At 39.9% G+C, this 17,372-nt stretch overlaps 1 protein-coding gene across 1 annotated transcript; it reads left to right on the top strand.

The window, feature by feature from the left end:
- The first annotated feature begins 244 nt into the window (after positions 1-244).
- On the top strand, positions 245-16,864 carry crispld2 (cysteine-rich secretory protein LCCL domain containing 2). Its single transcript, XM_030757806.1, has 15 exons — positions 245-399; positions 2,660-3,020; positions 4,416-4,534; positions 6,730-6,862; positions 8,162-8,277; positions 8,767-8,867; positions 8,951-9,133; positions 9,210-9,270; positions 9,384-9,450; positions 10,346-10,476; positions 10,603-10,646; positions 10,768-10,840; positions 12,005-12,080; positions 13,216-13,346; positions 15,321-16,864. Exons 2-15 carry the CDS (start codon positions 2,751-2,753, stop codon positions 15,370-15,372), a joined length of 1,557 nt encoding a protein of 518 aa, XP_030613666.1. The 5' UTR covers positions 245-399; positions 2,660-2,750; the 3' UTR covers positions 15,373-16,864.
- Positions 16,865-17,372: the final 508 nt, after the last annotated feature.

The following is a 17,372-nucleotide window of genomic DNA, read 5'->3' as shown; positions in this document are numbered from 1 at the left end:
CTGAAGCGCGTTTCTTATCTAAGCCAAACGTAAGTGACTCAGTATAATCTAACCGCTGTTTTGACAGACCGCTGATTTACAATATTTGTAAATGTCCTCCTGACATTAGTCTGCGCACTGTGTCCTGTGTGCCAAGAACATAGTCTACTTAAGGGAAGCTGGCAAGTGGGGAGAGACAGTAATTTTTTCCTCTGGTCCCGAGGGGTCTCCTTCTCTATATAAGGCTCTCAGAGTTGCTCAGGAGTTACACAGTTCCTCAGGAACATCGCCAACTAGCAGCAGCAGCAGGAGCAGCAGCCCGGGCATCTCATAAGAGAATTTTAATACAGCTTTCCGGCGCGCAGAGGAAGGTGCACCGAAAACATTCAATCAACTGGATACTAACTAAGAAACAGAGAGGTGAGCACGCCTTTATTTGCAACGCGCTTTATTTGCGGTTAGCTGTAGTTTATAATGCACATTACTCTGCAGCAGTAGGAAAAACAGAGCTGCCCACCTGGTCAAATTTGATGGTATACTTTTTTTTTTTTTTTCCCCCCACATTTATTCATACACTCACAGCTGTGATATTTTAGTTGTGGATTTAATAGAGGATGTTAGAAAGACACTGCCTCAGTGTCTGCAGCCTGGAAACTGCAATGGAAGAGCAGCAGCAGTAGTACCCTGATGGAAAATGCTATGTGGAGGAAGTAACCTTATGAACAAAGTAGAAAAAATATTTTAAAATGTTATGCCAGATTTAGAGGATCTCTGTATGATCAAAAAGTTGTATTTCATCCAAAGAAACTTACATTTTAGAGTTCTCGGAGCAAAGAGACCAAAAAACCAAAAAAAAAAAAAAAAACTCACTTAATGATGACCTTTAAGGATTCTGAGGTAATAAAAAAGATCAGGTAATTGCAAAAGGTTATAAAAATAATAAAATCGACATTGTGGCATGTGTTTTTGTTTACATTCAGCCTCGTGGTGTGCTGGAGATTAGGTCAGCCCCCCCTTTGACTCAGATAGGAGCTTCAGAAGTTGCAAAGAGAACTGAGTTTACATAGACAAGATGCTGATATGTACGTGTGTTCAGGTTTTCTGCTCAGTCTGTCACTCTGGTATAGAATTCATGAGAGCCTTGAGAAGGGCCCAGACAGAGAAGCTGGTAGAGGTTCAGTGTGAAGACGGGGCACAGGGAAAGAAGAAGGGTGTGGTGGCTGGGCTGCGTGTTGGCTCACAGTGCCCAGAGCTGGCACAGCATGTTGACACAGAGCCGATGCCAGACCTCAGGCTGCGTTTGCAGCCAAAGGGAAAGAGGTGAAGGGATTCAAGGATAAGAGCAACCAGTGCAAGCAGGTTTATTTTTCCTTTCTTCTCTGATCACCCTGACTGACTGCTCTTCTCTCTTTCTAAAAGTTTGTGACTTAGGGATATTTGGTTTAGCTTTAATCCTGGACCTCTTCCCTGTAGCTTGTTGCCTTTCAGAGGGAGGTCAGATCCAGAGTCAGTTACACAATATTAGATGTGTGAGGAATGCAGTGTTTTGCCTGAAGAGAGTTCAGCTGGGTGAGAACTTGTCAACCTGAACTCAGGTCCACCTCAACAGCGTCTGACCCTGCACCTTAGTTTGGTTAGAAAATAACACAAAATAATAGATACAGGTGATGAGGATATTATGTATATTGTTTATAATGGTGTGCTGAGTCCAGTAGGGTTACACTGACTGAATTTTTTGACACATTTTTGACACAGTTCTTCTTATGTATATAGAAATTAATTGATTACTTAGTAGTGGTACAGTTCATGTCATATTTATTTTTATGGTCAAATAATTGAAGCTGTTATGAATAAGACAAAACTCTAGAAAAATCCTTGTACATTAAAACACTGGCGTTGGTCATCAGAAGACTACTAAATGAACGATAATGTAATAATTTAATGTCACAGCATCTGAAAAGAAAAGCAAATGTCTCAAAGAGTCAGTGGTTTGTCAGATAAACCTAATGGTAGTTTGTGGTAATATTTTTGTTCATGTTTTCTCAGAGTAGTTGATTGAACTCGATCGTCAATATTGAAGCTGTGAGGTCTGTTTCATACACCTGCAGTGTATTGCACTGCAATGCAACACCACCTCTGCAGCCTCAAAAAAAAAAAAAAAAAGCAAATTAATTTATTACAAATAAAACTAAGCTTTCAAAAGCTTCTCAAAGAAATTAACTTATTGCAGGGAAGCTATTTTCGATTGCATCAGAGTCTCTTGGCATAACTAATAAAACAGTCATAAGATGGCTAAAAGCCTAACTTACACAAAGCAGAACTACAGAGTGAAAAAGTCCCCTTTTGAGTTAAGACACTCTGCTTCGTTTTACTGCTCCTCACCATCACATGACACTCTGCATCAGTAGGAGTTATAACACACAGCAATACAAAGGAAATATTAAAGAGATATATTTTTATTGGAGCCTTATCAACTAAAAACTACCTGAAAGAGAGCTGACAGAGTTTTGCTGGGCTATTTCTAAGTGTGTGCAATTAATTTACAGCTTTATTATAGGAAGTGCCTCCTACATTAGTTAAGTAATGCAGTGTGTGTGTGTGTCCATATTTTGTAATCTAGTGCCTTTGTTGACTCACACAGCAAGGGAGCTGTCATAAAATCATCATTTCCACCCTGCAGGTTTTATCCGGAACTGTGAAAAACGGCGTTCATTTATAAGCTGCTGTCCACTTAAGTCTGAACGTGTCAACCACACAGCTCAAGTGTCGGGATGACCTGCACTACTGTGACCTGGCTCCTTGTCCTTGTCCTCATGCTGTTGTGCATCAGAGACTCAGCTTCCCTCTTCCTGCCAGACTCCAACGAGCTCAGAAAGCTACTGAGCCGCTATGAAGAGGAATCAGACCAGAAAGGCACCAGCAACACAGCTGGTAACAGGACCCGTAGAGCCATCCTCTGGTCAGACCGTGAGGAGATCCTTCAGCTGCACAACAAGCTGAGGGGTGGGGTTTACCCCACTGCTTCAAACATGGAGTACATGGTAAGACCAATGACCTATTTTGCTATTATCATGATTTAAATTTATCAGCTAACATTTTGCTTTATCTCAGAAAACAAAAAAAAAACCAGCTATATTCAGCCCTTTATTTTTTCTTGGTCTTTAATTGAGTGGTTTTGCAGAATTCACAGTTCAATAAAATACTTGCTTATTTAAAGGGCCTCTTTAACCCAACTTGGCTGCGCCTTTTGAATGAAAGATTTGAACAGCGGGTGGGTGTGGCTTCTGTGCTCACAGTCGGCTTGAGCCTGAGATGACCATATAAGGAATATCTGCTCTAACTGACATCATACAGAGCCATAAATAGAAAAAAACCCTGATCATCTGAACACACACACACACACACACACACACACACACACACACACACACACACACACACACACACACACACACACACACACACACACACACACACACACAGAGGACCGGAAAAAAGGAAAAAAGTCCTTTGATTTTCATCTGTCTGCACCAATAAGTACCAAAATGAGGTCGGTAATCAGGGTTTTAGTCGGCCTAGAAAAGTTGTGTTGCTGTAATAAAAACAGACTTTTCTCTCTGCTGGAAACATGTAGTCAAGATTGTGAACCACTGCCAGCCTGCTGTGCCTCTCTTTTATGGGGAGGATAATAATGCTGACTCTGTCCTACCTGCAAACAGCTCAGCACATGGGGCCTGGTTAAAAGAGGAAAGAGAATAAGGCTGAACAGGGAAAATGAATGGACTGCGTGGCAGATTAATAGGAGAGGGATTATTGTTGAGACACACATAAGGTTATTGAAAACCACGTGCTCCATAAACTTAGAGAGAAGCAGTGGTGGCCTGTGTGTCTCTGGAGTGCGGTTACAGTGCGGAGGAAAATGTCTGTAGACTGTCTTTGCTCTCTCAAATTCCAGTGAACAGGCAGTGTATGTGTTTGTGTTAGTGTAAGGGTGTTTGGAGTTACAGCGGTGTCTGTGTGTGCATGATTTAGCGACCACCAAAAGGCTGGAAATTTACTGAAGGGATGTACTTTGAGGGGCCATGGTGCATGGAGTGTTCACTCACTTCATAGTGCCCCCTCCAAAGTGGGTGTCAGGTATCTTCTCTGCTTTCCACCCTCCTGTCCACCGCTATAACAAAGCCCACTGAGGAAATTTGGATAATTCAGCTGTGATTGCTGGAGATTTGTAGTGGACCAAGGCCAGGCGCCAGCAGCTCCACTCAAATGTCACCATCTAAGGATAATGTTGTAGCTGTATGCAGCTTAGTTTCAGCTTAAGGGGAAAGAAGGAAGTGCAAGAGCAGAAGCCTTGAACAGGTTGCAAAAGCAAAGGACAATATGGATTATACTTCATACAGTAGTAGATGAATGATTGTCTTTTTATATCCATGCAGATTTGGGATGATGAGTTGGAGCGATCTGCCACTCAGTGGGCAGAGGAATGTCAGTGGGACCATGGACCTCAGGACCTGCTCATGTCTATTGGACAAAACCTAGCAGTTCACTGGGGCAGGTGAGATACATTGCACACACATGTTGCACACATATTTTGCTGTAGGTGTCTGATACATATGGCTCAAAAATTAGCTGTGCTCTTGTTAAATGTGAATATTTTATTGCTTTATTGCGGAAGGAGATTAGAGACATTAGAAAAAACTATTTTTCGGTCACGACTTTTTCTTTTTAATTCTGAGAAAATCAGTGGCCCTAATCCTTTTCCATACTTTGTAGTTTATTTATAAGACATTTATAAGAATGCAGTCACTTTGGTGTTTTACATCCGTTTTTATAGATATGAATGCAGTCTGTGCTATAATCAAACACAAAATAAATGATTAAAAAAGAGATTCTTATCCCGATCATTGCAGCACTCTTAAAGAAAGTGATGTGGTCCGATCTATCAAGGGGATGATCTGTATATCAAAGATGGACTCACCTGCAATTCTGTCACCCACTGGTTTCTTAACTCCACATTTGGAGCCTTATTGCCACAGTGTAAGCGATACATACCTACCCAGCAAACATTCTGACATCTAGTCCTGGTTGAAAAATAGCTCTAAAATGGAAGTTGGACTGACGTCGTGGATGTTACTTATATTGGTTCAAGGTGCTTCTTAAATGTTGTCTGGAGGTCCTTGTTAGACTTTCTAGCACTAGAAAGTTTGTATTCAAGAACTGTTTTCTACCATCTATTTATCAATTAGAATAAAATAATAAAAAAGAAATTTAAAATAAAGTTTCTCAAGAAATAAATGAGGAGGATAAAACAAACAAACAAACAAACAAACAAACACACCTCATTGCTGACTCAAACTCAGGACCACATGCATTTGGGTAAGCTGCTTATCCAACTGAGCTAATTGACTTCATGTGTAAGTAATAGCATTCCTGAGTTTATGATGCTGACGCTGAATGAATTAAGTTCACCACGCAACAGATGAAACAGAATTTAGAGGTTAAAAACCTGTAAATAGCTACATAGTGGCTATAAAATGCTAATCTGTGGAGAAGACTTTGTGTGGACATCTGTTCACAACCATATTAGTTATCATTGTTCATAAAAAACAAAGAAAACAAAGACAAATGTAATTTATTCCTTCTTTGCAATAATCAAATCTGTATTTCTTACTTTGTAAGAGATGGTTTGATGCGACCTGTGTTCTACATGGAAACCGGGTCGACATCCGTCTGTCTGTGGTGCAGTTTTTGTCACTGTGCTGCGACCGGTTTTGCCGAGGGAAATAATGTTGGGGTTTCAACCATATCTGGGCATTGCTTAATCATCCTAAGTAACATACAAACAAAATACTTGAATTAGTGGAGGTGAGGCGTAGCAGACAGCTGCCGACTGTCAATCAACATGGCCCCCTAACATTAAGTCTTACCAAATCCGAACAGCTGAGTTATAATCCCACCCCTCCCCTCAACTGTAGATTGTTTTTTTTTAAAGGTAAGCTAAAGTTAGGAGTGTTGCACTTATAGCAGAACACGCAACAAAAATGTTAGTCCATATGCATGAAGCATAGGTATTGATCATTGTTCGTATGAAGTCTGTTGTCTATATGAATGACTGTGTATGTGTGTCTCATTGGCCATCAGACACAGTAGGCCTCTTGTGTTTAACAGTGTATGGCTATCACAGCAGGTGCCCTTCCAGGAATCTGCCCTCATTCTCACAACCCCATTCCCCCCTTCCTTCTCCCTTTTTTCTTCTAGTGCCAGAAAATCCTGATGTGGAGTCATTTTTTTCCCCACTCCCCCTCTACTCTCCATTTATAAGCTCAGCACTTTGCAATACCATAAAAAGAGATGTTTATAATAAGAGCTAGAACTGATTTGTTAGACCGTGGAGCTGTGTTTAGGTTTGCTCTAATTCTTCTTTTTTTTTTTTAACCTGATTTTATTTCCCCTGTTGTGGAGGGAACAGACTGTGTTCTGTGTGCCAGGTCAAATTCAGGCTCATCATTTGAGGACTAAAGGGAGGGGGCAGAGTAAGAAAGGTTCATGAAATGTTTCCTAAGTCTAGCCAAAGTTGGCAGCTCCCCCAGATATTTCCCTTTTACCCTGGTATCCTGTCACTAAGCCTACTGTGTGTGTGTGTGTGTGTGTGTGTGTGTGTGTGTGTGTGTGTGTGTGTGTGTGTGTGTGTGTGTGTGTGTGTGTGTGTGTGTGTGTGTATGCATGTGCATGTGTGTGTGAACCCTACAGATACCGCTCACCTGCCTTCCATGTCCAGGCCTGGTACGATGAAGTGAAAGACTACACCTATCCCTACAGCCATGAGTGTAATCCCTGGTGTCCAGAACGGTGCTCTGGGCCAATGTGCACCCATTACACCCAGGTGAGACAAATACAAAAAAGGCTCGCCATCTCTGTTTGAAGCTGAATGAATGGTGACAAGCATAGCACAACTGAATCTCTGACTAAACTGTTGTTTGTGAACTCAGAGTGTGGAAAATGTAGGCACCATGTTTTGACAAGTAAAGAGAATATGCAGTACCAGTCAAAAGTTTGGACTCACTCTGTGTCTAAACTTTTGACTGGTACTGTATAAAATTTAAAAAAAAAAAGTTCCACTGCACCATCTGCTGCATTGCCAGTTTGACAGTTTTATTCTAAACTGATAGAGTACCCTCTTAAGAAATCCCTCAGCAGTAAGTTATAAGCCTACTTTTAACTTGATCAATTACTTCAAGAAGCTGACAAGTTTGGTAATTTGATACAAGTGAAAGAAGGAAGAGGCAGAGAGAAGTCAAAAGGAAGATGAGAAACTTTTAGAAGACAGCCAAAAGAAAACAGAAGTGAGTGAGCCTGCCTCATCTTTCCCCAGACATTACTTTGTAGATGTTGGGATGAGTTTATAGAAACATTTAGACTCCTCCCTGAAACCTGATCGCTGCCATCTGGTAGTCATTTTCAGAGAAACCAGACATCCCTCACTGCTTGACCTGGATTCTTTTGAAGATGCTGCAGAGGGGGGGGCAGTGCCAGTTCTGCGCATCACCACCTTTTCTCTGTCTTTTGCTTGCTGTAAATGTGGATACATGTGCAGCCCAGGCAGTCAAACTCAATAACCACATTTAGACTGTGCCGTGCTGGATTACGAGCACACACCAGCTGACTCACCTCTTCCAGTGAACATTCCTGCAGAGGTAGAGCGTACTTTTGGGAGGAAAGTCTGGAGACTCTTTCAAATATGATGTCTTGTATTCCCTGCTGAATGGCACATCATTCATCTGTAACGCCACTGCAGAGGCTTTCCATTCCATGAGCTGTTTTATTTCACTGTGGACAGTTTTAGGCTTGTGCTGTTTCTTCCAAGTTAAGATATTAAAAACTGACATTTCCTTCTTCTAACTGGCTGATGAAAATGTTCCTGATTGTGTCACAGAGGGCAAACTGGGTTCAGATGATGACCATGTGACTGGGGTAGAATAACAGAACAGGCAAGTCTGGAAATCCCAATAGTCTCATCAGTTATAACTGCCTAAATAGGTGCTTCCTCTGGAATGATGGTTGACCTATGGGTTGTGGGGAAAGAGGCAACAAATCTAGGTTACAAGTTGAATAGTTTATTTTGCTGCGTATCCTTTCGGAAATTGTATGTGCTAATGTTTGCCACCCCCCCCTCTCTTTACAGCTGGTCTGGGCAACTACTAACCGAGTGGGCTGCGCTGTGCACATGTGCCCAAAGATGAACGTGTGGGGAGAAATATGGGAGAACGCTGTTTACCTTGTGTGCAACTACTCCCCAAAGTAAGATCAATATTTCTCCATGCTGTACTACATTACTATCAACACCTCTAGTGCTATACTATACTACTATTAACACCTCTGGACCCTGAACTCTTATTGACATACCTTCTGCTTATAGGGCTGACAAAGGCTGCAATTTGTGTTAATGTAGTTATACTCTAGATATGAAACACTAGCTGTTCAAGACATTTGTATGAGATATTGGTGTCATTAAAATTCCTCCAGAAGTCAGAGTAAAAAATAATAATGAAACACGGGGAAAGAAAATAAGAACAGAGTAGGAGTTTGTTTTCTAGGCAGCCTGTAAGATGTAATTGCCTGAGAGACAAAGTGGAGTGTTTTTGTTAGTTTTTTGGGGCTAATGACTTTTCTGAGTGTTTACCACTGGGAGAGACTGCACAAGTAATTACAAGGCCATGAGCCCAGTGACGTTGACTGATGATTAATTTCCACCTTACTCAAGATATCCATTGTTCACAATTTCTGCAGGGGCAACTGGATTGGAGAGGCCCCGTACCAGCACGGCCGCCCTTGTTCCCAGTGCCCCCCAAGCTATGGAGGAGGATGCAGAAATAACCTGTGCCACAAAGGTGAGCAAACCCACGTGATTTTCTCTCAGTTATTTTTAACATTAAAATTGGTACCAAGCTGAACCCTATCCGTCCTTTTACAGACTCTCAGCACCCGGAGGCTGAAGACATGAATGAGGTGGAGAAGCCTCAGGTTCCACTGCCACCTCGTACCACTGCCAGACCTAAGCCTTTTGTTCCAAAGAAACCAGCGTCCAAACCCGTCACCCCCAAGAGCCCTAATCCCAGGACATCATCTTCAAAAACTTCCAGCAACACCTATCTTGGTAAGTATCGCCATTACCAAAATAACCGTGAACTTTCATGTTTTGTAAAGTTTTTTTTTTTTTTTCTTTCTTGCAGCTCACAATATTAAGTGTGAGACGAGACTACGAGATAAGTGCCGAGGTGCGACCTGTAACAGGTGAGGTTATTTCAATACGTTTTAAAGTAAAAATCATTTTGGATGTGCATCTGATGTGTACTTTTCAGTATCCTCTCACCAACAAGTCACCAACCCATTTTCTGACTCTGCAGATACAACTGTCCTGCTAACTGTGTGCATAAGAAAGGAAAAGTTTGGGGAACTGTCACTTATGATGTGGTGAGTCTGTCCAACACGAAACAAACTTACTGCGTCATGCAGCAATTTAAAATGTGACTGTACATCTGGTTTAGTCTGGTTTGACACTGGGTATAGCACTTTGTCAACAGCATACAAGGCGGTAAATGATCTGTCTGTCTTCTATTTTATTTAAATGCCATTGTTAATCAACTATCGCTTTATTGGTCACCACTTTTAAGGCCTACAGTGATCTTCTGCTTCAAAGTTCAATGTGTTGTGCGTTTAGAGATGCTCTACTACATACCTCGGTTGTAATGAATGGTTATTTGAGTTACTGTGTTTTTCCTATCATCTTGATGCAGTCTGGCCATTCTCCTCTGACCTCTGGCACCAACAAGGCATGCCAGAGAACTGTTGCTCTTTTTCCAACCATTCTCTGTAAACACTAGAGATAGTTGTGTGGGAAAATCCCAGTAGATCAGCAGTTCGTGAAATACTCAAACCAGCCGTCTGGCACCAGCAACCATGCTACGTTCAAAGACACTTAAATCACCTTTCTTGAGTTCCACATTGGCTGATTACTGTAGGTATTTGTGTTGACGAGCAGCTGACAAGGTATACCTAATAAAGTGCCTGGTGATGAGTGTATGCTCCTCATATGCAGAATGGCCTACAGGACAGCCCTACATTAGATACATTTTTACCCTTAAAACAGGTTGATATTCTGTTGAATTATTTTTTTATAATGATTTTTTTATTGCTGTTTTATCCTCATGTAATGTACTTATTGAACACTGATTTCTTTATTTTGAGATTGTTGGTTTTTTGACATTACATAACTATTTTGATTCTGTATTTGCAGGAATCATTGCAATTATGAGCTTTGCTTTGCTGTTTTTACAGAATTTTCACCAAATGTTTTTCATTGTTTCAGCAATCAAGTATTTGCCGAGCTGCTATCCATTATGGTGTCATTGACAACAGTGGAGGAGTGGTCGAAGTCACGAGAATGGATAAGCTTCCGTTCTTTGTCAAATCCACAAAGAATGGTATTGAGTCTCTCAGGTAGATATTTCTGCTCTGAGGGAACACATATGAAAACTATGAACTATGATTGACACTTTGTAACACTGTGCATTAATTTGGTTTCAGGACAGTTTTACTGATTTCTAAATATGGTGTGTTTTACAGTAAATATAAACATGGAAATGCCTTTAAGGTGGCCAAAGTGGAAGGTAAGTGAAGCATTTCTTTTGATCAGAGGGGCTCTGAGTAATGATTGTGTGCCGCTTCTCACAGCCTTCCAATGCATATTAGATATATTAAGTGATTTTATTTTCTCTCTCTCTGTGACAGAATTTACAGCTGATTGTTACACTACAGTGGCTGAAATCTGCCCTTATAAAGGACCCAACTCACACTGTCCAAGGTGTCATCACTCATCCAACACTTCATTATTCACAAATTGCTGTTTTTTTTCCCTAAAATAGATGACATATTTTAGATTAACTAATATATTAAAGTTTTATTGACACTTTAACCCCAATTTAGCATTTATTACCAATTTACAGTATTATGCAAAAGTCTCGAGACTCCATGTTTTTATATTTTAATCAGAAACTGGGAGATTGGCGCATTATTGATACATGTGCAAAAACACACATGGAAATACAATGTATACAAAAAACAGCCTCCACTGTATTTTACAGATGGCTGTAGACACTCACTGTTGTACCCCTCTCCTGACTTCCTCTGCACACAGTCCATCAGACCTGTTGCTACCAATTTTCAGTCCAGTTTTTGTGTAATCTGGCATACCTCAGCCTTTCCTTCCTGTTTCTCTTCCTTAAGAATGGCTTCTTGACAGCCACCCTTCCACTGAGACCATTTCTGATCAGTGCACAGTAGATGGCTCAACTGAAGGGCCAGATGCATCTCTCAGGTCCCGTGTCAGGACTTTGCTGGATTTTCTCCCATTTCTTAAGGACATGACTTTCTGATCTGCTGTAGATAGTTTTTTTTTCCTTTAGGCCTGCCACTTCTTCTTTTATCCTCCACTTGTCCAGTTTCCTCAGATCTTTTAAGGACACATTGCACACCATGCCAAGACATGCCATGTTTTTGGGAATCACGTTGTTGGTGCAAAAATAGGTCAGCGGCTTAACAATAAAAACATTCATCTGAAAATGGTCAGGTACAAAGACTAGAGTGAAAATGAGGGTAAAAGCAGCCTGTGTCCAAAGAAAACTTTGGAAGACCTTCAGAAAACCTGGAGAACTATTGATCAAGATCACTTTAAAAACTGCATTAAATTCTGACTGCTTGGAAGCAAAATATAAAGAAATAAAGGGTGGTCTGAGACTTTTGCAGAGTACTGCATGTATAACAAATACATTTAGAATCTAATGCAATATAACTGGGAAATCAAAATGTTTGTCTTTGTTGTTATAATTATTAACTGACAATACAGGAATGCCAAATAAAGGTGTTAAAGTGCTAACCATTACTAAGGAAAAAAAAAAAAGAACTAACGTATTTCTACGACTTTTATCTGTTACTGCAACTTTATACTAATGTCCAATTCGTTTCTTAGAGTCTTTTGCCCAGAGAACTGCAATGCTCAACCTTCTTACTGGTCACCTGTTATTGGAAACAACATTTACACAGATGTAAGTAACATAAGTTTCCAGTATGCATCTCCAGAATTACCTTGGAAAGGTGAAAATAAACTGCACTCATGTCAGTTTCTGTGCTTTGGTTTGTACCACTAACACCCGACTTATAGTGCTGTGAAGATGTATTTACCCCCTTCCGGTTTTCTTATTTTTTGGCATATATGTCACACTTGCGTGCGTCAGATCATCAAACAAATTTGAATATTAGACAAAGATAACCCAAGTAAATACAAAATTCAGCTTTTAATTGATCATTTTATTTGTTAAGGGGGAAAAAAAGCAGGCAGATGTCTGGATGTACTGCATTATTACATTGCACGGTATCCAGTGAACAACGGCTGAATCATAGGAGCATAAATATGTGTCATGGAGAATGGGAGTAATAATCAGCAACCCACAGAGGTTCAGTCAAGCCATGGTATAGAAAGAAATGCTGTTAGGAAGACTGGTTTAGAACATCTCTCTGAAGTCACTTAAATCATGTTTACAGCAGAGTAGTCACTGTAAAGTGCCCTTCAGACTAAATATATCAGATTTACAATGTGAAAGCTTTCATATTACTCTCAAGGTTTATTTTAGAACTGCTAATCTGCGAAGTCACACGAGGTCAGTGCTGGGTTTAAAGAGCTTTACCACTGATGAAACTGATTCTTAACCAGCTCACAGGTCCTCGGAGACCCTGAAACAAGCTCACTGACTCACAACAAATGCCAAGTGTCCAGGAATGCTTTGCAATCTGAGGCACCCACATTTGTTATCACAGTGGTGTATAAGCTTTATGTTGGTTAAACCCGAGGCATAAACTGTCTGGTTACAATCTTTGGTAGGGTGTATGGACAGTGTGATCTATGTTTGGAGTAGAAATGAGTGATTGTACTCCAAACTGTTGATAAGAGCTCATGGTCTGTTTTGCTGGAGCCAAAGTTCTGGCTCAGACTCTACTCCTTGAGTGTGTGTGTGTGTGTATGTGCGTGTATTAGTGCGTGCCAAAGTGTTACTGTGTCTAAGTGAAACATATTTTATACTGTATTAAATAATTATTGAATCAAAACAATGTTTGTACAGTGAAAAAGTGGTTTTCCATCTTTTTAAAATCCTCTCTCAAGTTCACCACATTTTCTCTTCACAGAACTCCAGCATCTGTAAAACAGCCATTCACGCAGGCGTGATCAAACCAAATGGCGGGATCGTCGATGTTCTGCCTCTGGACAAGAGAAAGAGCTACACAGGAGTCTTGAAAAATGGCATCCAATCTGAAAGGTAATGCCCCACAGGGATTTTAGAGATGGCCTCAATTCCAGACATCAGTGTTTAAGATTTGGCAACCTGAAGTCTTAAAATGAAAACATGTACATTTAGACGACAACTTCCAAGGAAAGTACTTGACAAATCCATTCATCAGAAACATGTGTCAGTCGTGTGAGGAACTTAACCTGTAATATTATTCAGTCTCAGAGCCCTCAGTTGAGTTGGATGTGCAAAATTCTGACATATAATTTTGTAATGTCTTCTTAAAATCACCAGCCACATGGTGTTTGCAGTAAACTGGACAAAGTCTTTTGCTCAGCAAGCCCTGCAGATCTGTGCTTTTGCAGTTATTATGCTTCAATTTACACACAAGGTCAACAATTGTTTCCCTGAATGGGAAAAACCAGCAGCCAAGGAGCAAAACGTCAGTCTTCAAATCTCTGGAGAAATGTCTAAGAATTCACTAAACTGTGAGCTGTAAAGATCTGACATAAACAAGAAGTTTAATTGCATTTCTTAGTGTTTCTCTAAGGGGAAGTTAATTTAAAAAATCTAATTAAACTTAATCTAAAGTGGAGTTTTATGTTGAATTTTATGTAATGTGTTGGTACAGAATTGCATCTATCTTTAATATTCTCCATTAAGAGTGTGGTTTAAAAAAAAAAAAGTCCTTTAGATGCAACTGGAATGAAAACAGTAAGCTTGCTGAAATTTAAACAAGTAAACTGGCTGAGAGAATCTAAAATAGAACAAGGCATTTTCAGCTTCTCATTTATTTCACGTGGTGGCACCACAGTGGATGTGTCCACATGTTTGTTTTGACCCAAACAAACATGCGGACACACTGGATGCCCTTCCTGATACAACTCTTCCATTTATCCAGGTTTGGGAACAGCCCTAAAAGTACACTAGCTTGTGACTCCCTGGGACGGGGTTTGGGTCTCCTCCCAGTCTCAAACCTGGGATCTTTCATGTGAAAGGTGAAAGTGTTAACCATTACAATGTTGAGCCACAAAAGAGCCTCAAAATATTGCTCGAGAAAAGGTGCTTTTCTTCACTATATCCTATCTTGATTTATGTCCACTGTAATACTGCATGTAGTGGGTTCCCTGCATGCACACTAAGAATTCAGTCTCATGTCTGTGACCAGCTCCAGTGGACGAAGCTTAGGCAAAGAAACCTCTGTGGTCAGTTCTAGTGGCATATGGGGTTGTAAGAGTAATGGTGTGGTTTGGTGTGTGGATGGGCCACACATGGGATCTTTGCTTACTTTACTCAGGCATTTCAATTGAGTGTGCAAAGTGCTGAATGGTCAAAAACACGCCAAGTCTTATTCTATGAAATCAAATGCGAGCTGTGAAGGTCTCACTCAGGGCATTCGGATAGAAGGTCAGTAAATGGCTGAGAGACAGTCTGTGCCATTTGCCAGCATCATGGCAGGGTGGGCAGTTTGGACTACACTCTGTTGCTGGTGAAGTAATCACATCCTATCCAATTACTCGAGGATGGAAATGCTGTCAGCCACTTAGTCAGTGCTTTCCTAAATGAACAATTATCTGTGATTAGATACCAATCACACTGGCCTATTGTTATTATTGAGCATAGCAAAACTTTGAGGTCTCTCCACTAATGAACAAATTATGATTTTCACATATGGTAGCTGGAAGACTCAGACACAGAAATACTAACAATGAGTCATTCTGCAAATGTACCATTTGTTGTTTTTTACCCCCCAAATGTATCATGTGCACCATTATCGCGTGATTCTTTTGATTGCTAGAAGAACTTGGACAAAAATGCTTTTTAGGATCCCCTTATTAAAGGATTTCACTTTTCATTCAACTTAAAGGAGCACACAAACACAAAAACAAGATTATTCAGCATAATGCAAAGTGCAAAATAGCTGAAGTATTCTTTCAACATATTTTTTTTTTAGATGGTGTGGTAATAAGAATAACACTTTTTCCTTGTTATGTCCATTTTCAGCAAGAGCAACACAGAGGGAGGATCCTTCCGACTCTTTGCTGTGAGGCAGTGAGACTTTAGTTCAGAAAATCTGAAGACCAACAGAGTCACCTCAGCTGCTCACGGAAAGAAGGAAGTGCCGACAGCTTTGATGCCATGGCTGTTTGTCTGTGCCACATGATTGGCAGACACTTCCCCCACTTAGTTAACAAACAGTAGTCACACAGTAAATCATCCAATAATAAATAGATAGGCCTTCATGTTTCTTCATCTTTTCTTAGACTTACATAATCTGTGAATACAGAATTTTTTATATATATATTATATATAATTCATTGAACAGTTGGTGCTGGAAGTTTGGAGTTAGACGTGTTTTACAGAAAGTATTATGTTTACATTGACGTTCTTATTACATGTGCCATTTGCTTTTCATACACAGGAATGTATCCGGATCACACTGTATTTAATCATTGTGTACAGAATATATTATGTTTTGTTTGTTTTTAGAACTATTAACATGTTTTTACATTTTTTAAACAATTTTTATAGCCCTCTTCTTCATCAGCTTGATAAGATTTGCTTTTCTAATTCTTAGCAGTGAAGTCCAAGTTTAGCGATGTGCTCACTGCGAGCGAAGATGTTTTGGTGGTTTGGTAGAAATTTTAAGGCAGATACCAGATACTGCCATGTAGAGGTGATCAGCTGAAGAAGAGCTGGTGTGGGTGTTCAGAAGGGTGACAGTTTGTTTATTTCTAATAAAGGTCAGAAATATCCCATTTTATATTTATTATTGCTTAGTGCTTTTTTCATTTCTTTATTTCTCATAAATATATTCTATGAAAAAGCACCCCCCCCCACCTACTTTCCACTTGAGACAGTTGAATGTGTTGCATGTTTCAGATACAGAGATTTTTTTTGTTTAAAGACTAGATCACATTGAGAAGAGTGTAAAGATTTTCAAGATTTACATCACCAAACTGCACTTTGAAGTAACTGACACTGTGCAGAACACACAGGAGACAAGCATAATATCTCTCACTGTAATGGATCAATGCACGGTTTCATTTGACCCAGTCCAATTAATATGTTTGCTCTGTGCACGTCTTCATTTAGCTCTGTGAAATGATTTCATTGTGTCACTTAAATGCACAGAAAAGAGGGCACGATACTTAGTAGAAACCAATGAAACACAAGTAAAGCCCATTTTGTGTAGCAGGACTGCACTCCTGCTGAACACACCGAACATTGTAGTCCCATTTAGCCTGTTATCCTACCTGCTGGTTTTCTTCTTTTCCAACTTCCTGTCTCTCTATTCTACCTCAGTCCTGTCGCTGTGCTAAGCATTTAGATCTTTTCTACGTGGGAAATTTTGTGGAAAAATCATAAAGGTTTTGTAAAGTCGTGGGTTCTGTAAATACTATGATTTTTTGTTTTTGAATCATCTTTATACAGTAAAATTATAATTAGATTATAATTGTGTGAATTTGTTTCAGTTGTCTTGGCTGTATTGTGTTTATACAGATGTAGGATGCCATCTACACTTTTTGCACAATTTGAAAATAAAGAGTGTCTTACAAATGCCAACGTACACATTTCTTCTTTCATTAAAGTGTCTTGTCAATTCAGTTTGTGACATTTAAAAAATGTGTAATGGGTGTTTTGGGACTTAGTGTTTTGGGAGCTGTGGTACTATGCAAAAGATAGCATAACCAGAAAAGTAAAATAACTCTAGATCCCAGCATTTTACTCTTAGCTACAGAAGGTCATGACTTAATGACCATGAACTGTTGCAAGTCTGGCTTTAACCAATGTCCACAGTAATGTGGTTAAAACCAATGACCATGCAGATTACAAAAGAATTGTATTGTAATAAGATCTTGTAACTGTATTAAATGTACTTTGGCCTGAGCATCAGACTAAAATCTATGTGACATGAATTATGAATGAAATTTAGACCCAGGCCACCCAAGATTTGTCCATTATCTTTGGAAGAATATAACTGACCATGTTCATAAGCTGGCTCTGCTTCTTGTGGGCACAGGCATAATGAGTGAAGTGGAATAACAAATAGGG

This window comes from Archocentrus centrarchus, chromosome 3, assembly GCF_007364275.1.
Source record: "Archocentrus centrarchus isolate MPI-CPG fArcCen1 chromosome 3, fArcCen1, whole genome shotgun sequence".
Classification (NCBI taxonomy): Eukaryota; Metazoa; Chordata; class Actinopteri; order Cichliformes; family Cichlidae; genus Archocentrus; species Archocentrus centrarchus.
Note: the sequence above shows the minus strand (reverse complement) of the source record. Positions and strands in the feature narration are given on the sequence as shown.

Excerpts from the sequence above, each read along its gene's own strand:
- crispld2 (XM_030757806.1), top strand. The coding sequence starts at position 2,751 with ATGACCTGCACTACTGTGACCTGGCTCCTTGTCCTTGTCCTCATGCTG. Across the intron at positions 12,081-13,215 it reads GAAACAACATTTACACAGAT|AACTCCAGCATCTGTAAAAC; the intron begins GTAAGTAACATA and ends TTCTCTTCACAG. Across the intron at positions 13,347-15,320 it reads AATGGCATCCAATCTGAAAG|CAAGAGCAACACAGAGGGAG; the intron begins GTAATGCCCCAC and ends GTCCATTTTCAG.